General features: G+C 34.6%; 1 protein-coding gene and 1 pseudogene across 2 annotated transcripts; both read right to left on the bottom strand.

Annotated features, from left to right (window-relative positions):
* Positions 1–1,910: 1,910 nt before the first annotated feature.
* On the bottom strand, positions 1,911–6,455 carry LOC146900526 (GTP binding protein). Its single transcript, XM_085731291.1, has 6 exons — positions 6,283–6,455; positions 4,608–4,668; positions 4,380–4,515; positions 3,553–3,880; positions 2,936–3,064; positions 1,911–2,620 (listed from the first exon to the last, which is right to left on the bottom strand). The coding sequence occupies exons 1-6, from the start codon at positions 6,383–6,385 to the stop codon at positions 2,163–2,165; spliced, it is 1,215 nt and encodes a 404-aa protein (XP_085587417.1). The 5' UTR covers positions 6,386–6,455; the 3' UTR covers positions 1,911–2,162.
* Positions 6,456–7,359: 904 nt separating this feature from the next.
* Positions 7,360–12,136, bottom strand: LOC146900525 (monosaccharide-sensing protein 2-like; annotated as a pseudogene). Its single transcript, XR_015021041.1, has 6 exons — positions 12,058–12,136; positions 11,266–11,817; positions 10,704–11,103; positions 9,696–10,161; positions 9,294–9,481; positions 7,360–8,661 (listed from the first exon to the last, which is right to left on the bottom strand). The product of XR_015021041.1 is annotated as a monosaccharide-sensing protein 2-like (transcript).
* Positions 12,137–17,268: the final 5,132 nt, after the last annotated feature.

The raw sequence follows: 17,268 nt of genomic DNA, 5'->3' as shown, positions 1-17,268 counted from the left end.
ATTGGCTATCAATTATTGAGGAAAATAGTTGCACATGGATCCCAATAATGAATATTGATGAAGTGTCAAAAATATAAGTGAAAGAGAGGGTGTTTGTAACATTTCTACCAAAAGAATCACAACAAAGTACTCATATTTGTACAAAATTAGTCATTGAATTGAATGAGAATAACATTTAATCATTCAAGTCAAATGGAATCACAAGAAAGAATAAGGTGCATTTATTAGTGCTCATTGTTAAACCACCACAATTAGTTTTTATCAAACAACCTTATGCAACAAGCTAAATTTCCACTCCTTGTGATGTGAATCCTCTCTTTACATCTTCATTAGCAAAAGGAAATACCCAAAAGAAGGAGCCAAAACAAAATGAAATAAAGGTTAAAGGTAAGATAAGACAAATGAGAGACATAAAGGTAGTGCAAATGTTTATTTTATTGTGTCTTAAAAATAAAGGTAGAGATGCTATTTGGCTACATGGTCCCTTTATCCTAATTCCCATTCCCACATACTTTAGATCTTTATCAATGGAAGGACTATATAAGAGTTCCCACACCGTTGATGCTTATAATTAAATACAATTGATGGCATCTTCTACTCTTAGCCTTTGTTTTAAGTAGGATAATGTTGTGTGGTCCCACCCACCATTTATCTTACTAGGTTATCTTTTATTCTTCTCTCATGCTAGCTTTTAGTGTTAATAACACAACTCACTAACAAAGTTGAAAGTTGAGACTCGAAAAAGCAATAACCGATATTTTCATTAGATCCTTTGGATACATTATTAGAAAGCACCATGATTACCAAATATGACATGCGCATCTATTTCTTCTCCCACCTTCATTTTGGTGCAATTTTTTTAACAATATTTTGGTGCATTGTTTGTTTTCACTTTTCAACCAACTTGGTTTATTTTCACTTTTCAACTAACTTGAGACTTGAGTTGGGGGGACTCATTAATAAATTGCTACTTTGCCTACTTTTTCCCAACTTATCCTATGCTCTTTTCAAGTCCTTGACTAACCAAAACATGACAAATCCGCAGGCAACTTGTTCACTCGCACGATACTTACGTTTTTCATGTGTGTGATTCCATAAGTAAAGGGGAGTCAAATTTTAGACTACTATCTTACATAGTCCTTATCCTTTAGAAGCATCCAAACTTGACTAATACGATATTGATATCATCACTTGTGTGATTAACCTGTGCATGCTAAATTCCACCATTTTGCTACACATTCACACCTGTCCTTAATTAAAGAATTTGCCAATAGATTTAACACTATTTCCATGAATTGATGAAATTCAGAAAATTACTGGATTTTATTGTTTATTTAACTCGATTCATATCTAAAGTGATGGACCAACATAAATTTAACTATTTTGTTTGTAACTATTTCATTGGTGTGACATATCTATCGGTTTTGTTGATAAAAAATCTTCGTCCGAAAACCACTTTAGTGGAGTTTTCTCTCCCAACCACGGTTTTCCATCCGGAAGATTCGAATTTGAGACCTTGTTTAAGGTATGTAAATCCTATCCCAAGAGCAACATGGAATTTCATTGTAACTTTTCTTCTCCTCCAATTCCAACTGGAATCTCATTGTTACAACAAAAAAGGAAAGACCTCAGGGTCAAATATGCTTTGATCTTTTTATTCTATAATAGTAATAATAATAATTGAAGGGCTATAAGTAAAGATACCTTCCCTAAAAAAAAGAGTGAAGATACCTAAGCCTAGTTATTCCTACAGAAAAAACTAATCATCCACTGTGACTGTCATTTTGTCCACGTAGTTAAAACACTTTGACTTTAAGTACACTTTTCCATCAATTTCAACACTAAAAAATTGCCACATGTATGTACCCACATCATAACCTGTCAATTTTGTACACACCACAACCACCAAGTTCGGTACCATGAACCTGCCTAAACATATTAGATTTATAAATTTTAAACAAAATGTTCTGCTCACAAAATAGGACTATTGAACAGTAGTGTATGACAAAACAGGAGTAACTTGGATCATGTTCAGCATCATCCTTGAGCAACAGATCTGTTTCTCATACCCTCAACATGATAACTGGTGTAAAGTACTAAGAATACATTCCTCAATGCATTCTTGCAATTACAACTGAATCTCATATAATTAATAATATAAACTAAATTTCCCCATCATCACTTTCACCTCCAAATAAGGAAGCCATTTTCATAGCCAACTTTGCGGCCATTTCCCTTCTTTGAAAATCGGGCATCAATCTTAAGCCTGAGCGCATATTCCCAATCTCAGACATCAACTGTTCCAAATTCTCCAAGTCAAGACATTCATTCTCGTCTAACTTCCCATCGCCCTCAGAATCTACAATGTTGTGCACCACAGCCATGTTACCCTCATCCTGAAATGCTGTGCTTGAGTTTGTGGGCCGGAGCTCTTTATCAGATTTATTTGCATCGTCATGCTCACAAGATGTGTTGGTATTGTTTTGTGTAACTGATGGCCCCCCTGCATCTAAGGGAGTTGCAGAAATCCATCCTTGTTCAGTTTCATCCCAGGCGTCTGCTGAGCCGTCTGATAAAACTTCATACTCTTGTTCATAGTCAGATTCTTCCGATGACATCTCTGAAAAAATGGAAAAGGGTAACCCAAGATTAGTGCACATTAAGTCCAAATTACTTGAAGTGGCTATCAGCATGCTGCAAAAAAAAAAAATATACAAGGCCCCATTTACTTTGCGAAAACATTTACTATTTTCACTTCTCAACATTTGTGTTAATTCTAATTGTTATCAAGAAACAAAGAGACTCTTGAAATGATCAATTGTCTTGCGTTTCTAGACACAATGAAAATCAAGGACTCTCCATAACAATGACTCACTTCAAAAAATGAAAACAAACAAATGTTTTCTCAAAGGAAACAGACCCTAAAGAAAAATACCTTCTATCTCTGGAAACGATGGTTGGCTTATCCTTTCGCCGGATTTCAATACCATCCCAGGCCACATATGAGCGGAAAGTGCACCATAGACACGTTCAACTCCTTGTAAATCACCGTCTACAGACAAGCCTGTAGACAACATTTCGATTATCACGATATAAGTTAATACATGTAATGAAATTGAATCATTTGAAACTAAATTTCGAACATGCTTCATTCAAACCGTAATGTTGTAAATTAGCAGAAAAATGTCTGATCATGATGGTGTTCCTACAATGATATTTTATTAATCATCTTTCAAACAACTCACTGTATCTAAATCCCATCCCCACTCGTTAATAATGTATTATAATAATTATGACTCGTCTATATGTAAAACTGAGCATTTCTCGAATAAAAAGTTTCAGAGTTATGTGCAATAAGTTATAGACCAGCTCATTATAACTGGAAGTGAAGTTTTACAGTTATCAAAATTGGCATTGGAATTAATGATATACTATAAACTTCTAACTATGACTCATCTATATGTAAAACTGAGCATTTCTCAAAGAGAAAGAGTCAGAGTTATGTGCAATAAGTTATAGACCAGCTTACTATAACAGGAAGTGAAGTTTTACATTTATCGAAATCAGCGTTGGAAGCACAAGCCTCAATGAATTCAATATTGTGCTCAGCACACCATTCCAAACACGACTTTCTGATGTCCCAGGACGGTTCTTCACTACCCAATAAACTAGTTCCTTCAGTTTCAGATATTCCATACTCAGAGAATTCAGAATAAAGATCAACAGCAGAGTCTTCAAGTTTTAGCAATCGTCTTCTGTATTCAGCATGAACTGGATGATCTGGAACCAGGTCCACTTTGTTTCCAATACATAGTAATATCTCAAAATTTTGGATATCAGTGTGTGATACCCAACCTTGAAGAGCAGTTAGGGAAGATAACTGCACAAAATGAGATGAAAACAAATACACATTACATGCACATTTAACTACATCATGCATACTCAACCCACATGTAAAACAAGAAAGTACTCCCACGTTCCAAAATAAGTGCCGTTTTAGTAAATAAGAATTGTTCCAAAATAAGTGTCACTTTATTTTTTCAATGTAACAGTAATTAATTTATTCAAGTTCTACCACCAAATTAATGATGTGTACATCATTTTCAAATCATTATTACATCTCACTATGCATTTAATGGACAATTTTGTAAAATTGTTATACTTATTCATTCACCAATTGCTTTTTTAATCTATGTGAAAAATCTTTAAACAACCCTTATTCTGGAACAGACGGAGTAGTTCAATAACAATTCTACCGTTCTTCGGCACTAGAATATCAGAACAATAACGGCAAACATAAAACATTCGTCGAGGATTAAATAATCAACAACAGACCAAAACAGAACAAATTAAAGGGAAATGAAAGTCAAGAAACTAACATCATTCATGTCAAACACCATCACCAATGCAGTCATTTGTTGAAACGCGGGTACATTCTCAACAGAAAATTCATCATGAAGATGAGCCATCCAAACAGCAACATCAGCAGTATAGTACTTGGTGTTAATAGTCCACCTGTTAATAATTCCATGATCAAATATGCAATGACGAATTTTGAAAAGATTCATAAACAATCATTTGAATAAAATGATTCATGGAGAATATACCCATGCACATTTACTTCAGAAGCCGAATCAAAAGCATCTTCAGAATCAACGGCGAGCAATCCTAGACACATCATCAATAAAGTAGCATGTCAACTCAAATTTCACCACATATTATTACAATGACAATTACAAGTTAGTTAGCTTATTTCCCTCAATTTCCACGTGTGGAATTTATTATATTATTTAACGATTGTAGTTTTCAGTTTTCATTCAGTTATAGATTCAGTTAGGATCTATCTATTGCAGGTACTGTATAAAAGCTTGCATTCATCACTTTGTAAATCACTTCTGATGAAACGAGATCATTTTCTCAAATTGCTCTTTGCATGTAAAATACGGTATCAGAAGCTTCTGCTTCTCTTCAGCTTTTCTGTTGAAATTCTCCCGTTGATACCTTCCATCTCCCTCTGATTCTTATAATGTTGCAAAAATCACCATAAAAATTCAATTAATTGATCCTTTCTTAATTCATCACTCCGATTCTCCCGGTCTGGTTTATTTGTCAAGCATCCACTCAATGGAAGAATGATTTTGTTGATGGAACCATCGTACATCCACCAGAAGACAAGGCTCAGTTTCATCTCTGGTTGGGAAACAGTAGCATCGGAGCTTTGTGGTCATTGAATTTGATCTCAAAGGAAATCCACATCAAGTGTCATTTATGCTTCCACTGCTCATGAAATAAGGACAGATCTTGAAGAATGCTTTCAACGGAGCAATGGACCTCAATTTTTCAGCTCCGGCGTGAACTCATTGGATGCACTCAGGGATCTCTCTCTGTGAGCACTTATTTCACCCAAGATTAAGGGGGTTTGGGAAGAAAGAACTCGGTGAGTATAACCCAATTCGTACTTGCAATTGCGGTGGTGTTCAACCACTAATCAATAATTACCTTCACCATCAGTATGTTCTTAATTTGTTAAGGGGATTGAATGAAAGCTTTAGTCATGTTTGAGGTCAAATTTGACTTCAACATCCTACTCCCTCTATGAATCGTGTTCTAGCCCTAGGAAACTCAAGATCTGTTGGATCCATTAGTTCTAAAACTTCCACTTCTGGCAAGAAAGAGACCAATGTGTTCTCACTGTGGTATATTTGGTCGAGTTGTGAAAAATGTTACTGAGACTAAAGAAAACAATTGTGCTTCACAGAGCACAACACCTATGAATCAACAACAATACCAGCAGTTGATTGCTTTTGTGAAGAGTAGGATTGTTCATAGCAACAATCATGACAGGTTTGACAACAATGCGGCTAATCAATTAAATGAATCTTGGTATGGTTTTTTCTCTTAATTCATCCTAATCCTAATTCTATACATTCCAATAAGCTTTTTTCAACTTATTTTCATATGTTCTCCAATATAGCTTATAAAAAACTTATGCATATCCAAAAAAAAAGAAAAATTAAAGTAATTTTTCTTTTGCAATAAAAATAGCTTATGTAAGCTTACACAGAAGCACTTATCATGACAAGTGCTTGCGTTATAAGCTCCACTTCGTAAATCAGTTCTGATGAAATTAGATCATTATCTTAAATTGTTCCTTCATGTTCAATACATATAATAAATTAAAAAATAAAACAAACAAACAAAAATAAATAATCCGGGAATTGAACTCCAAAAGAGATTAAAAACAAAAATCAAAGAGAAAGAGAAAGAGAAAGAGGTAGTTACGGGATAGGAGTGTGCGTTTGCCAACGGTGGAGGATCCGATGATGAAGATTCCGGGTCGGGTTTCAAGAGAAACTGGATCCGTTTGTGATTCGGTAGAATCCATTTGTAGCTGCTAGCTCAGTTACTCTCACAGATTGTGGTCTTCTTCTTCTTCTTCTTCTTCTACGTTTCTCACTGTCTCGGCGTGTTCGAGTTTTCGCTATGGTGCATTGCACGTGCCGCAAGTGTGTGTTCTCCTCTGATTAGTGTGCACAGTAGTTACAGTGTGCGTGCTACCCATCAATCAATAATTAATTAGTTCGATCTAATTCAATTTTTATTTGATTAAAAACCCACTTGGGTTGCCCTGATGGTACTGACATGAGACCTGAGTTTATTTGATTAAAAACCCACTTATGTTGATCTGGTGATATTGACATAAGACCCGGGAGTGTGTTAGTCTCAGGTTCGATTATCTCTGGTGTCAATTTAAGTAGGCTAATTTAGTTTCTTCAATTTTTTTTATTTGATTAAAGTTCTAGTTTGATAATATTTTTGCAATATTTTTGAACCATATCAATAAAAGGTGGATTCCCCCTAAAAAAAATTGGATTCGTTTTGTCGGGTTCATTAGGTTAATACACCCTCTAGTCACTATTATAAGCAAAACTTTGTATTTTAGATTCATTCAACTAATGATGTATGTTGTCTATAATAAAGACTATATACATCATTAACTGAATGAATGTAAATTGCAAAGTTTTGCTTATAATAGTGACCGGATGGTGTATTTTTTAAGAGAAATGCTAATTTGTACCGTTAAGACATAAATTAAGAAAACTAAAGATAGAAACATTTTATTGGAAATTGTGCAATTCATATTTTAGAAAATTAAAATATCTAAGATAGATATTTTTCCCCTAATAAAAACATTATAGATATCTTTAATACTATTATTTTTTTAATAAGTACATAGGCTCCAATGAAAAAAATCTACAAAAATTAAAAACACATATATACTATTTTTTATTTTTTATACAATGATACTACAAATATAGTGTAAAATTAAAGAAATAATTTTAAAATATAATAATTTGATTTTGTCTTGTGTGATCGGTTTGAATGATGCAAAACTGATACTCAAACCAAAACCAAAATAGATCAATTTTGTTTTGTTTGGATTTGAATATGAAAAAAATCAAACCAAATTTAATTGGTTTAGGTTGAATTTGATTTGGTTTTATACCCCTAATAATATTTATACAAATACCCTCTTCTCTATTATTTTCCTCCGCCGCCTCTAAATCTAATTATCCAAAAGTTAGGAGTATTCATAATATAATGTAATAAAAGATTTCCATTCTCATTATAAAAAATAACCATTATAATGATTTCAATTATATGTTTAAAATGAAAGTATCCAAACATAAATCATATTGTGAAAAAATTATATTTACAATTGAAAAATAAAATTTAATTAAAAAGCACATTCACAATTTTTAATCCAAACATACATTGAGTGTGTAAAAAATTCATCTCCAAGGAACGGATAGCCTTAAAGTGTGTCTAATTACATTGTGTCCAACTACATTTTATATCACACTTCTTTTTTCCTCTTCAAATGACTAAAACTATAAACTTGTGTATTCATACAGCAATACATTTTTTCAACTCTTCCACCATCAACAATTTTCTTCTCACAATTGAAGTGAATCAATCAGACATAAATCAAGCTGCTTTATTTTCTTTGTATGCTGTTTGTTGTGATGATAATTCTTGTGTTACACAACTATGCATCTATGAAGCACGGATACGGTCACGGACACTGGATACAACATGGACACTGACACACCGACACAACTATGCATCTATGAAGCACGGATACGGTCACAGACACTGGATACAACATGGACACTGACACACCGACACCGTTAATAATTGTAGAAAATCACATAATTCAGTGTAATTATATGTGTCAGTGTCGGACACGACACGTGTCCGACAACGGGCCATGCTTAATCTGAAGAGTGTACGTGCTTCATAGCTATACTCACCTTTTGCTCAGTCAATAGTTTCAGCTGGTTTTGAACCAAAAGCAAAGAACTCAATATAATAACTTCCAAAGGCATACCCTTAGTTTCAGGAACTTTCAAGTAAACAAAAATCCAAGAAACAATGCAACCAACAACAAACAATCCAAACACACCAGTAAGACCAAGGATTTGAAGCAAGAAAGGAAATAAAGAAGTGATGATCAAGGTACATATCCAATATGTAAGTGAACAAATTGAAATACATCCTAGTCTCTGAGTATTATTGCTGCATTGAGGATTGAACTTAGGTGAAATAAGTATCATGAGAGAAAGTATCAGAATTGGAATTGTGTAGAGCATTATTGACCTGTGCCATAAGAAATATACAATGTCATGGTCATTATACATATATTCTAATCCCTCGAGTCGGATAGGACCATAAAGGGTGGTAAAGCTCTCCCTCAAGAGATATAGACTAGTTTGAATTCTAAGAAATGAAAAGTATCAATTTTATCTTAAAAAATTTCATGTCACTTAAAATAGTCTTGGATACAGACTAATATCCTTAAAAATTCCTAAAAGTGACTAAGAATAAATCGTACTTTTCATTTCTCTAGGATCAACTGAGTCTCAATCTATGAACTACCGACAATGATACGGATTCCAAACACGACAATGACACTAACATGTGGTCATTGTCAGTAATTTGAGAAAATGAAAGTGATTGAATATCTTAACTAAATGTGTCGGTGTCATGTCGTTTTCCGACACTAATATGTGTTGGACAACAAACACGCCTGTAATTTGTTTTTTTCTTTTCTTTTCAAATATCAGTTTAGGCCTTTATTCATGAATATTTTGTTTGTTTGTTTGTTTGTTTGTTATGTAACCAACAAAGCACAGAGAGAAACACAAACAATGGACAAGCTGCTACGTTTTCTTGCAAGAACAGGCACAGTACTAAAAGGAAATTCAGGCTATGACTCAGTGTAAACATACCTCCTTCCTGATATATCCATCAACCTCATGGAAATATCTATACAAGGAAGCATGCAGAATGTTGTTACGACATTTACAAGTAAAGAAGAAGATGCTGAACTAATGCCTAGATTTGACAAAAGTGCTCCAACTCCTGCTTGATCAAGTATTTGTGGAGCATAGAATATAAATCCATTTATACCAGCAGCCTGCAATGTAGATTATGAAGCACTGGCACAAACATTGACAAGAAATACAACATTGATGCTGACACTTCGACAACGGTAAGAATTTGAGAACATTCAAAAGTTGAATGTAACCACGTTGTCAGTGTCATTTCAATGTCAGACACCAAACACGCCTTCAATTCAAAGTGTCGAAGCTACACAAGTATTGTAATCTCAATTTTAATTAGGATAGTACCTGCTGAAGAACTTGAAGTCCTATTCCAACAACTAATGCTCTCTTTACACCAGGATCTAACAACCTTCCAAACTTGCGCGTTTTGGAATAACTTCTGGTTTAATCCTCATATCCTTAGTACTAAGAATTGAACGACTAACAAGAGCAGATGCCGGAAAAGATTCACCAACATGTTCTGCTTCTGCATGCAAGTCATAACCAGAAATTGAAGCAAATGAACCTTGTTGTGACACTGCACTAGGATCTGCATGAAGATAAACCCTTTGAAATCCTGCTTCCTTTTTTCCACCCTCAGTTGCTTCGATTGACTTATAAACCAATTGCCAACCTCCACCAATGTTTGTGTTCTTTGGTATATCTCCACCAGCACCTTGAATCAATTCTGTATTACTTCTAAGGTTGCTATTGCTCCCCATGGTTAACTTGTCCTTTGATCCTGAACCTTTGTCCTTCTCCATTGCACTACCTGTTGAAATGTTTTAATTAAATTGTGAGTCTTAATTGATTAGTGGTCAAATTAATTAATAAGACTAATTAGATTTCTAATCGAAAAATTGGTGAATTGATATGGACTCAAATATGCGCAAATGTCATTGATGACCCATTTCAGAATAATGAAAACCCTAATTGGCAATCTCCATTTATATAGGTTATGGTCTCCAATATACCTGAAATACCACATTGTCTCTTCTCTTCATTTGAAGAGCGTCCGAGGCATAAAAAAGTTCCGATTTAGCAAGAAACACAAGTCAACATGCGTCCGTTACCTATTTTTCGATGTGTTTCAGGATTACTGCCGCTAAAAGATTATTATCGATGAATCAAGATATTCCAATTATATTTGATAAGTCAATATATTGTAGATTCTAAATTTGTTTATATGTATGCTCATATATATGTTTATTTATCTTCTCCCCTGAAGTATGATTGTAACTATAATATGTGTATTCGGGGGCATGTCTTGTATGTAATTATTATTATTATTATTAAATTGATAAAAAACACTACCTTGATCTAGAAGTAATGGAGTATGCAGGTTGTCATTTGTACCAAAGGGACTCTGATCATTATCTCCCATATTACTCACACTCCACACTTTAGGGGGACTATTTTCATGCATGCTACTAAAGAGATTGACAATATTGTCCTTAATACTATAAGAAACATGGGAAGTAGTGCTTCCTTGGCGCGACATTGTTAACATGCTTCCTGATATCGTGCTACTTTGTCCGGTTACTTGTTGTGCAATCATTGAAAGTCCTCCTTGGTTAGGTCCATAAAGCTTTATACAATCCTTCTCAGCTTCCTTGTTTGAAAGGAGCTCACTTGCTGGGGGTAACTATGTATTCTTCCATAGTGGTTGCTTCGCCTCCAGGGTTCATTCCCTCAGCTAGCAAAGCCAATTCTCCTACAGATCAGAGCAAAATACTATTCAGCATCCATGTTAACTTCATGAAAATAATGTCAGAAACAATAATGAGGCCTGTTTTGATGAACAACTTAATTAAGTATTCATCATATAAGTGCTTATGAGTAAACGAAGACAGATAGTCCGGCTATTTATTTTCACCTGAAACATCTTCAACTCCACGAATTCTGCACAGAACTCTCTTAGCCTCAGATATTCATCCTTTACTTACAAGCCAAGGAGGAGATTCGGGGAGGTAAAAGACGGCGAGAAAAAAATAAGCAACAGAATGAATGGAAACAATACCAAGCATGCCTCTCCAACTTGGTGAATCCATCAAGGATATAGAGAAAACAAAGATGCAAGCCAAAAACATTCCCAAAGAGGATGAAAACATAGGGAGAGTATTGAGCAAGCCTCTTATATCAGGTGGTGCTATCTCAGATATGTAGAGAGGAGTTAGAGTGATGGCTAATGCAATTGCAATTCCATTCAATAACCTTGAAAACAGAACAACAGGAACATTTGGAGCCCATAACATAACTAAACCACTTAAGAAAAACATGATTGAGGATGTTATTAACATCGGGCGCCTAACTGTGCCGGAGAATATTGTCACAAATGTTCCAGTAAGAAATGAAATGGACACAATTAGTCCTTCAAGCGTTGGATCAGTTTCTAAGTTGAATTCTTGTTTGATGTATCTCATGCGACCTGCAGTGATTTTGTAGTGTCATACACAACTCAAGTTAGCACGACACAAGGCGTGTTCGGACATTGACACAACACTGATACATGTAAATACATTCAATTTACTCGTCTCATTAATTTTTTACCGGTGTCGACGTGTCAATTATGTGTCCAGTAATTAAATACATATCTTAACAATGACAATAAACACAAATAAGCAATAGAAGAGATGCCATAATAAAACACACACGAGCGCGCACACACCTGCAATGGTTGAACTATCCCATCCCACCAACAAATTCCCAAGTGTAGCAGCAGTTGTAATCATAACAATTTCCCTCATGATTGTATATATGTTCTCAAACAAAACACTGAGAACTATTAGTTAGCTCTACTGCACTGTGTTCCAATACCATGCTTAATTAGAACACCTTCCGATTAAAATGTGCAAATTTTAGTTAACTTGTTTCATATTGTACCGGAATAAATTAATGTGTCCTAAGTTTTTTTTTCCTTCATGTATATTCAATTCATATGTCACATATCTATTGTCTGGCAATGAAGTTGTTAAAGTGGATTTTTATTCAGTTGATTAATTGAAGATCAAAAGAAGAATGGCAACCCAAATTTCTTGAGAACGAAATCATTGAAAATTTCTATGAGTAAGATCAAGCCACAAATGTTTTACTATTTTTGAACACAAAGGTGGTAGAGATTAGCACTATATTAGGAGCAAAACATGGCTTGCCAGGATCGATGAGTTAAACCTTCATTTTTTATTTTAAAGAATCCGTTAAACCTCCATGTTTTTTTTATAACTTCTTTAATTACTCACTTGCGACCTGCGCTTTCGCACGAGTCGCATAATATTGCGCTAATCTATCTATTCTTTAATTGTGAAATTGAACGACTATCGAAAATAAAATCTTACTACCCATTCTAATTATTGAACATGTCATCAAAATTATATCGTGTTGCGTCTTTTTTTTCAACCCCTATTATTTCCTTTTTTTAAAATTGTCAACTAAAACAAATTAAATTAAAACAAACTTACTCCCAATCAAAACAAATTACTATTTCTCTTTTAAAAAAACAAACTAAGCATATTCAGTCAATTAAAACAAACTTACTCACAAGTAAAACAAATTTTTCTATAATAACTAACTTTCCAAATAAGTTTTCTTATAATAACTCACTTTCCATTTCTAAATATACAGAGTCAGAAACAATATCCAATAAAATCTAATAATCTCCTATGTTTGCAAGCTTATCTGCATAGTGATTCCCTTCCCTAAATATGTGAGTGACCATAAACTCCATAGACATAATAAGGTTCAGGCAGTTTGTCCATCTTTTCCTTAGTTGCCAAGGCACCACAATAGAAGAAGCAGAGAACCCCAAAACCACCGGTTTGGAATCAGGTACTAACCAAAGCTTTCTCCCGTTTTTATCCGAGGCAGTTTCAATTGCAATCACTGCACATGTGAGTTCTGCAAGAAGGGAATTTCCATTGTTGATGTTGAAATCAAAGCTTCCTAAATGATTAGCTTGATAGTTCCTGAATATTGCTCCACTAGCACTATCAAAATTGCATTTGATCCAATCAAATATTGGAGGTTGCCACATGATTTCTTTTATGACATGAGCATTTTGAGGATGAAGATTAATATTGAAAGCTTTCAGAATTACAAAGTCGGATATAGCATTTGATGAAACTTTCCTTGTTGCATTGCCAGATAGATTGACTCCAGCCATGATCTTTTGCTATAGGGGATTTCCAATGAATTCTTGAGTTATTGAATCTAATTTGGTTTATGGCAAACCAAATTGCATTTGTAGAGTTGATGATAAAAGAGAGCACAACCACATTGCACTGAGGAGACCTATGTTTTCTTAAAGTGCTCCAAATCTCATGTATTGAGGATAAGATGTTGAGCATTTTCAGATTGCTTCATGCACAAGTTACATATAGAGGGAAAGCATAAACCAATTTGGAGCTCAAGTTCTCATATGTAGGCAGCTTTTGATGCAAGAGTCTCCAAATCAAGAGTGATTTAGATGGTGGTATAGCAGCATTCCAAATTAATTTGCCCCAGAAAATATTTCGATTCCTAGCTTCCTGATGAGAATAAGCTAGTTTGAGAGTAAGCTTACCAGAATTTGAGGAAGACCAAATTCTTTCATCTTCAGAATGTTCCGTAGGTAAATGAACATTTTGCACCAAAGAAAGATGAGTAGGGAAGTCAACTTGCAAAGTGTGAGGTATGCTCCATTGGTGATTAACTATGAAGGCCTTCACTTGAGATTTTATGGTGGGACTGCAAAGAAATTGGGATCTGAAGCAAATGAGGTAAAGGTTGGGCACACCAATTATCATTCCAAAAGTTTATGTTGCTCGCATCACCAATTAACCAAACTATTTTGTGGTGATTTATTTGCCTGCTACCTCTTAAAATTCTACTTCTGAGAAGACTTGACCATGCACTGTTCTTCAGAGTTTTTAATAATTCCCAACATAACTTTAAATTTGAAGCTTTATTAAGCTTTGATATGGATCTTATCCCTAGACCTCCTTCTGAGATAGGTTTACAACATCTGTGCCAAGCAACAGTGGCTATTTTCCTTCTACTGAATTAATAAATTATATCCTTAAAATACCAAAACAACAGTTAAATAGGAATGATAAATTCGTAGTCGAACGACATTAAAAATGAATGGAGGGAGTATTTTTTGTAGAGAGGAGAGAAAATAAGTATCGCACGATGGCGATAATTTTGTAACAAAAAACCCTTTTATATTGTTGTATCCAAACAAAGTAATTTTTCTTTTAAAGAAGTATTTTTATTTCAATAAATAAATAAACACAAAATTGATTTTTAATTTTTTTTTTTGAAAGAAATGATTTTTTTATTATATAAATCTCTTAAAAATAATCTTTAAATTATTGAGTGACAAAATCATTTTTGTAATATGTAACAAACACGTCCTATATTTAATTTACATTTACTACAAATAAGTTTTATGATGTTCAATTGCTTTTATCTCACCTTGGATGATCTTTCAAAAAAATGAAAAATCTCACTGGATTTATTTAATGCAATAGAACCGCACCTTCCCCTTTTAAAATAAAATAAAATACAGAACCACCTTCCTTTGAATTGTTTAGGTAATCAAATATGTTTCAATATTTAATTAATAAAATAAACTCAAGTAAAAACATTAATATACATTTCACTTATCAATAATATACGAAAAATAAGGGAGAAATATTTATCACCGGTGTTTAATAAATAAATTTTTTCTTTTTATGACGTAATTTTATTTTATTATAGTAAAAAAAATTAATTTTCACTTTGTAAAAAATTTACAATTTTTTTACAGCCCTACATATTGTGTTATGACCTTGTTTTGTTTTTATAGCAACATTGCTGATTTAGCAATTCTTCTTAAAATAAAATAATGATTTAGTAATTTGTGAAGACAAACTATATATGAGTTTGAGATTAAATTCAACCATCAGTTTAGTCTCTCCTTCACATATAAGCGACGTCATTTGCGTGTTTATGAAAATATACATTTTATGTAGCACCATATGCTCGTGGGCGATAAGATCAAAGCTACGTTATGGAGCGTCAGACCCGTACACTTTCATCACTATCTCACTGACTCCGAAGATGTAAAAGTGTAAATAAATTTATATTTAAGGAGGTGAGATCATTGATGTAAACACATACAAATTAATTAGTGAGAATTTTCTTGGACATTTGATAAATTCAACCAAAGTAATAGACCAGGAAGCAGTTTCAACTATCAACTCACTCCAAAGCATAATTTGAGTTATCTATCTTAATATCCTCCAAAAATTCCATTGAGATCATTGTTCTTACAAACTCCCCTGACTCCCCTCCATCAACACCCGATCTTTATCTAATGTACCAATGATCGTCAATTTTGGTCCTGTTTCTACCAACCGTAATCCTTGCTACCATATCCATCACAACCAACACCAAACTACCTTGTTGGTACCACCACCTCCACTCCTCCAGGATTTGAGACCCCACAAATCGCTACCCGTTAGCCTCAACTTGATATGTATCACAACCAAGTTGCGACAGTTCTCGCCATCAGCCATCTTCCCATCCATATCAACCTCCATATCCGCACTCCCGCCAGCGATTTCCAACCTTGAAGAAGCATCATTCTTCTTAGTCTTCTTGAGAAGGAGCCCGGAAGGATCACTGGTAGCGTACCCCGCCGCAACTTTTTTGGCCTTTAGCTCAGCCATATATTGCATGCGTTACAGACCAGTTAAAGGAATCATTGGTTCTGCAAAACAAAGAACAAAAAAGAGAAAAGTTAACAAGACAAACAAGTAAAAATAAGAAGTAAACCAATAAGCAAAATACTCACGCAAATACTCTTCAAGACTCTTAAAATCCTTACGCATGGTAGACGAAATGGGTAGCTTACTCCGAAGAAAGTTAATGTGCTTTGCTTCCGTACAAAGGGAAGTCGGCCGGAGAACGTCCTCTGAAAACCTTTCCATTTCTGATTCGCTCGAGGAAATAAGGTACAAAAACGCTCTTTTGTAAGCTGGTCGTAGGGAGAACGGTTTCAAACCTCACTCCTGCTGTTCCATCCTGAGGTAGAATACAGGAAAACACAATCACTATCTGAGCTATCACTGTTACTACCACTACTGCTTGATAGATCCCGTATTATGGTATAATCAAAATATCCCTGTTCGAAAACCACCCAATTTACAGATCCATCCAGCCATTTTGCATGGTCCATACTATCCCTCCACAACGTAGATTTCTCATCCCTAGTAGTTGGAACCATAACCCTACCCATCTCATCACACTCCCTAATTAAAACCACGGCTAAACGAATGAACTCGAAATGAAACGAAAATGAAAAACAGAGAAAGAAATAGGGAAATACATGCGTAGAAGTAATCAAAGCTTCACAAGCAAATAATCAAGCCCCCGCAACAACCAGAGCTAGTAAACCCTAAAGCAGAAGCAAGAGAGAACGAAACGAGGAAGACAGAGAGAAAATAAGAGAAATGAAGGGACAAGACACCTTTTTATAACCTAAACGTTAAATGCCAACTCGAGAATCACATTAACTTTTGCAATGATTGGAGACACATGTGCAAAACGCCATAATTAGAACACGTCAGCATTAACGAAAGGTCAGCTGAAGAGTTAGATCATGACTAAGAAATAACGAGCTCGCCCGAAGAGTCTCTCAAATGGACCAGCTCGCCAGAAGGAAAGTTAGACCACCCTCAATCTGAAAACAATCCTCATCACTTTGCTTTATACTGACGCTTGTGCTTGGGGGGCAGTAGACCACCATTCCGTCCCTTCAAGCACATGGGCCCTTCATAAAAGGGTTCCTCTGGCTAAGTACGAACCCCTTCCAAGTACATCACACGACGATGACTATTTAAAAAAATAACACACAATA

Source organism: Medicago sativa, chromosome 8, assembly GCF_051527215.1.
Source record: "Medicago sativa cultivar Bolivia chromosome 8, Bolivia_mono, whole genome shotgun sequence".
Classification (NCBI taxonomy): domain Eukaryota; kingdom Viridiplantae; phylum Streptophyta; class Magnoliopsida; order Fabales; family Fabaceae; genus Medicago; species Medicago sativa.
This window is presented reverse-complemented; position numbering and strand designations above follow the sequence as displayed.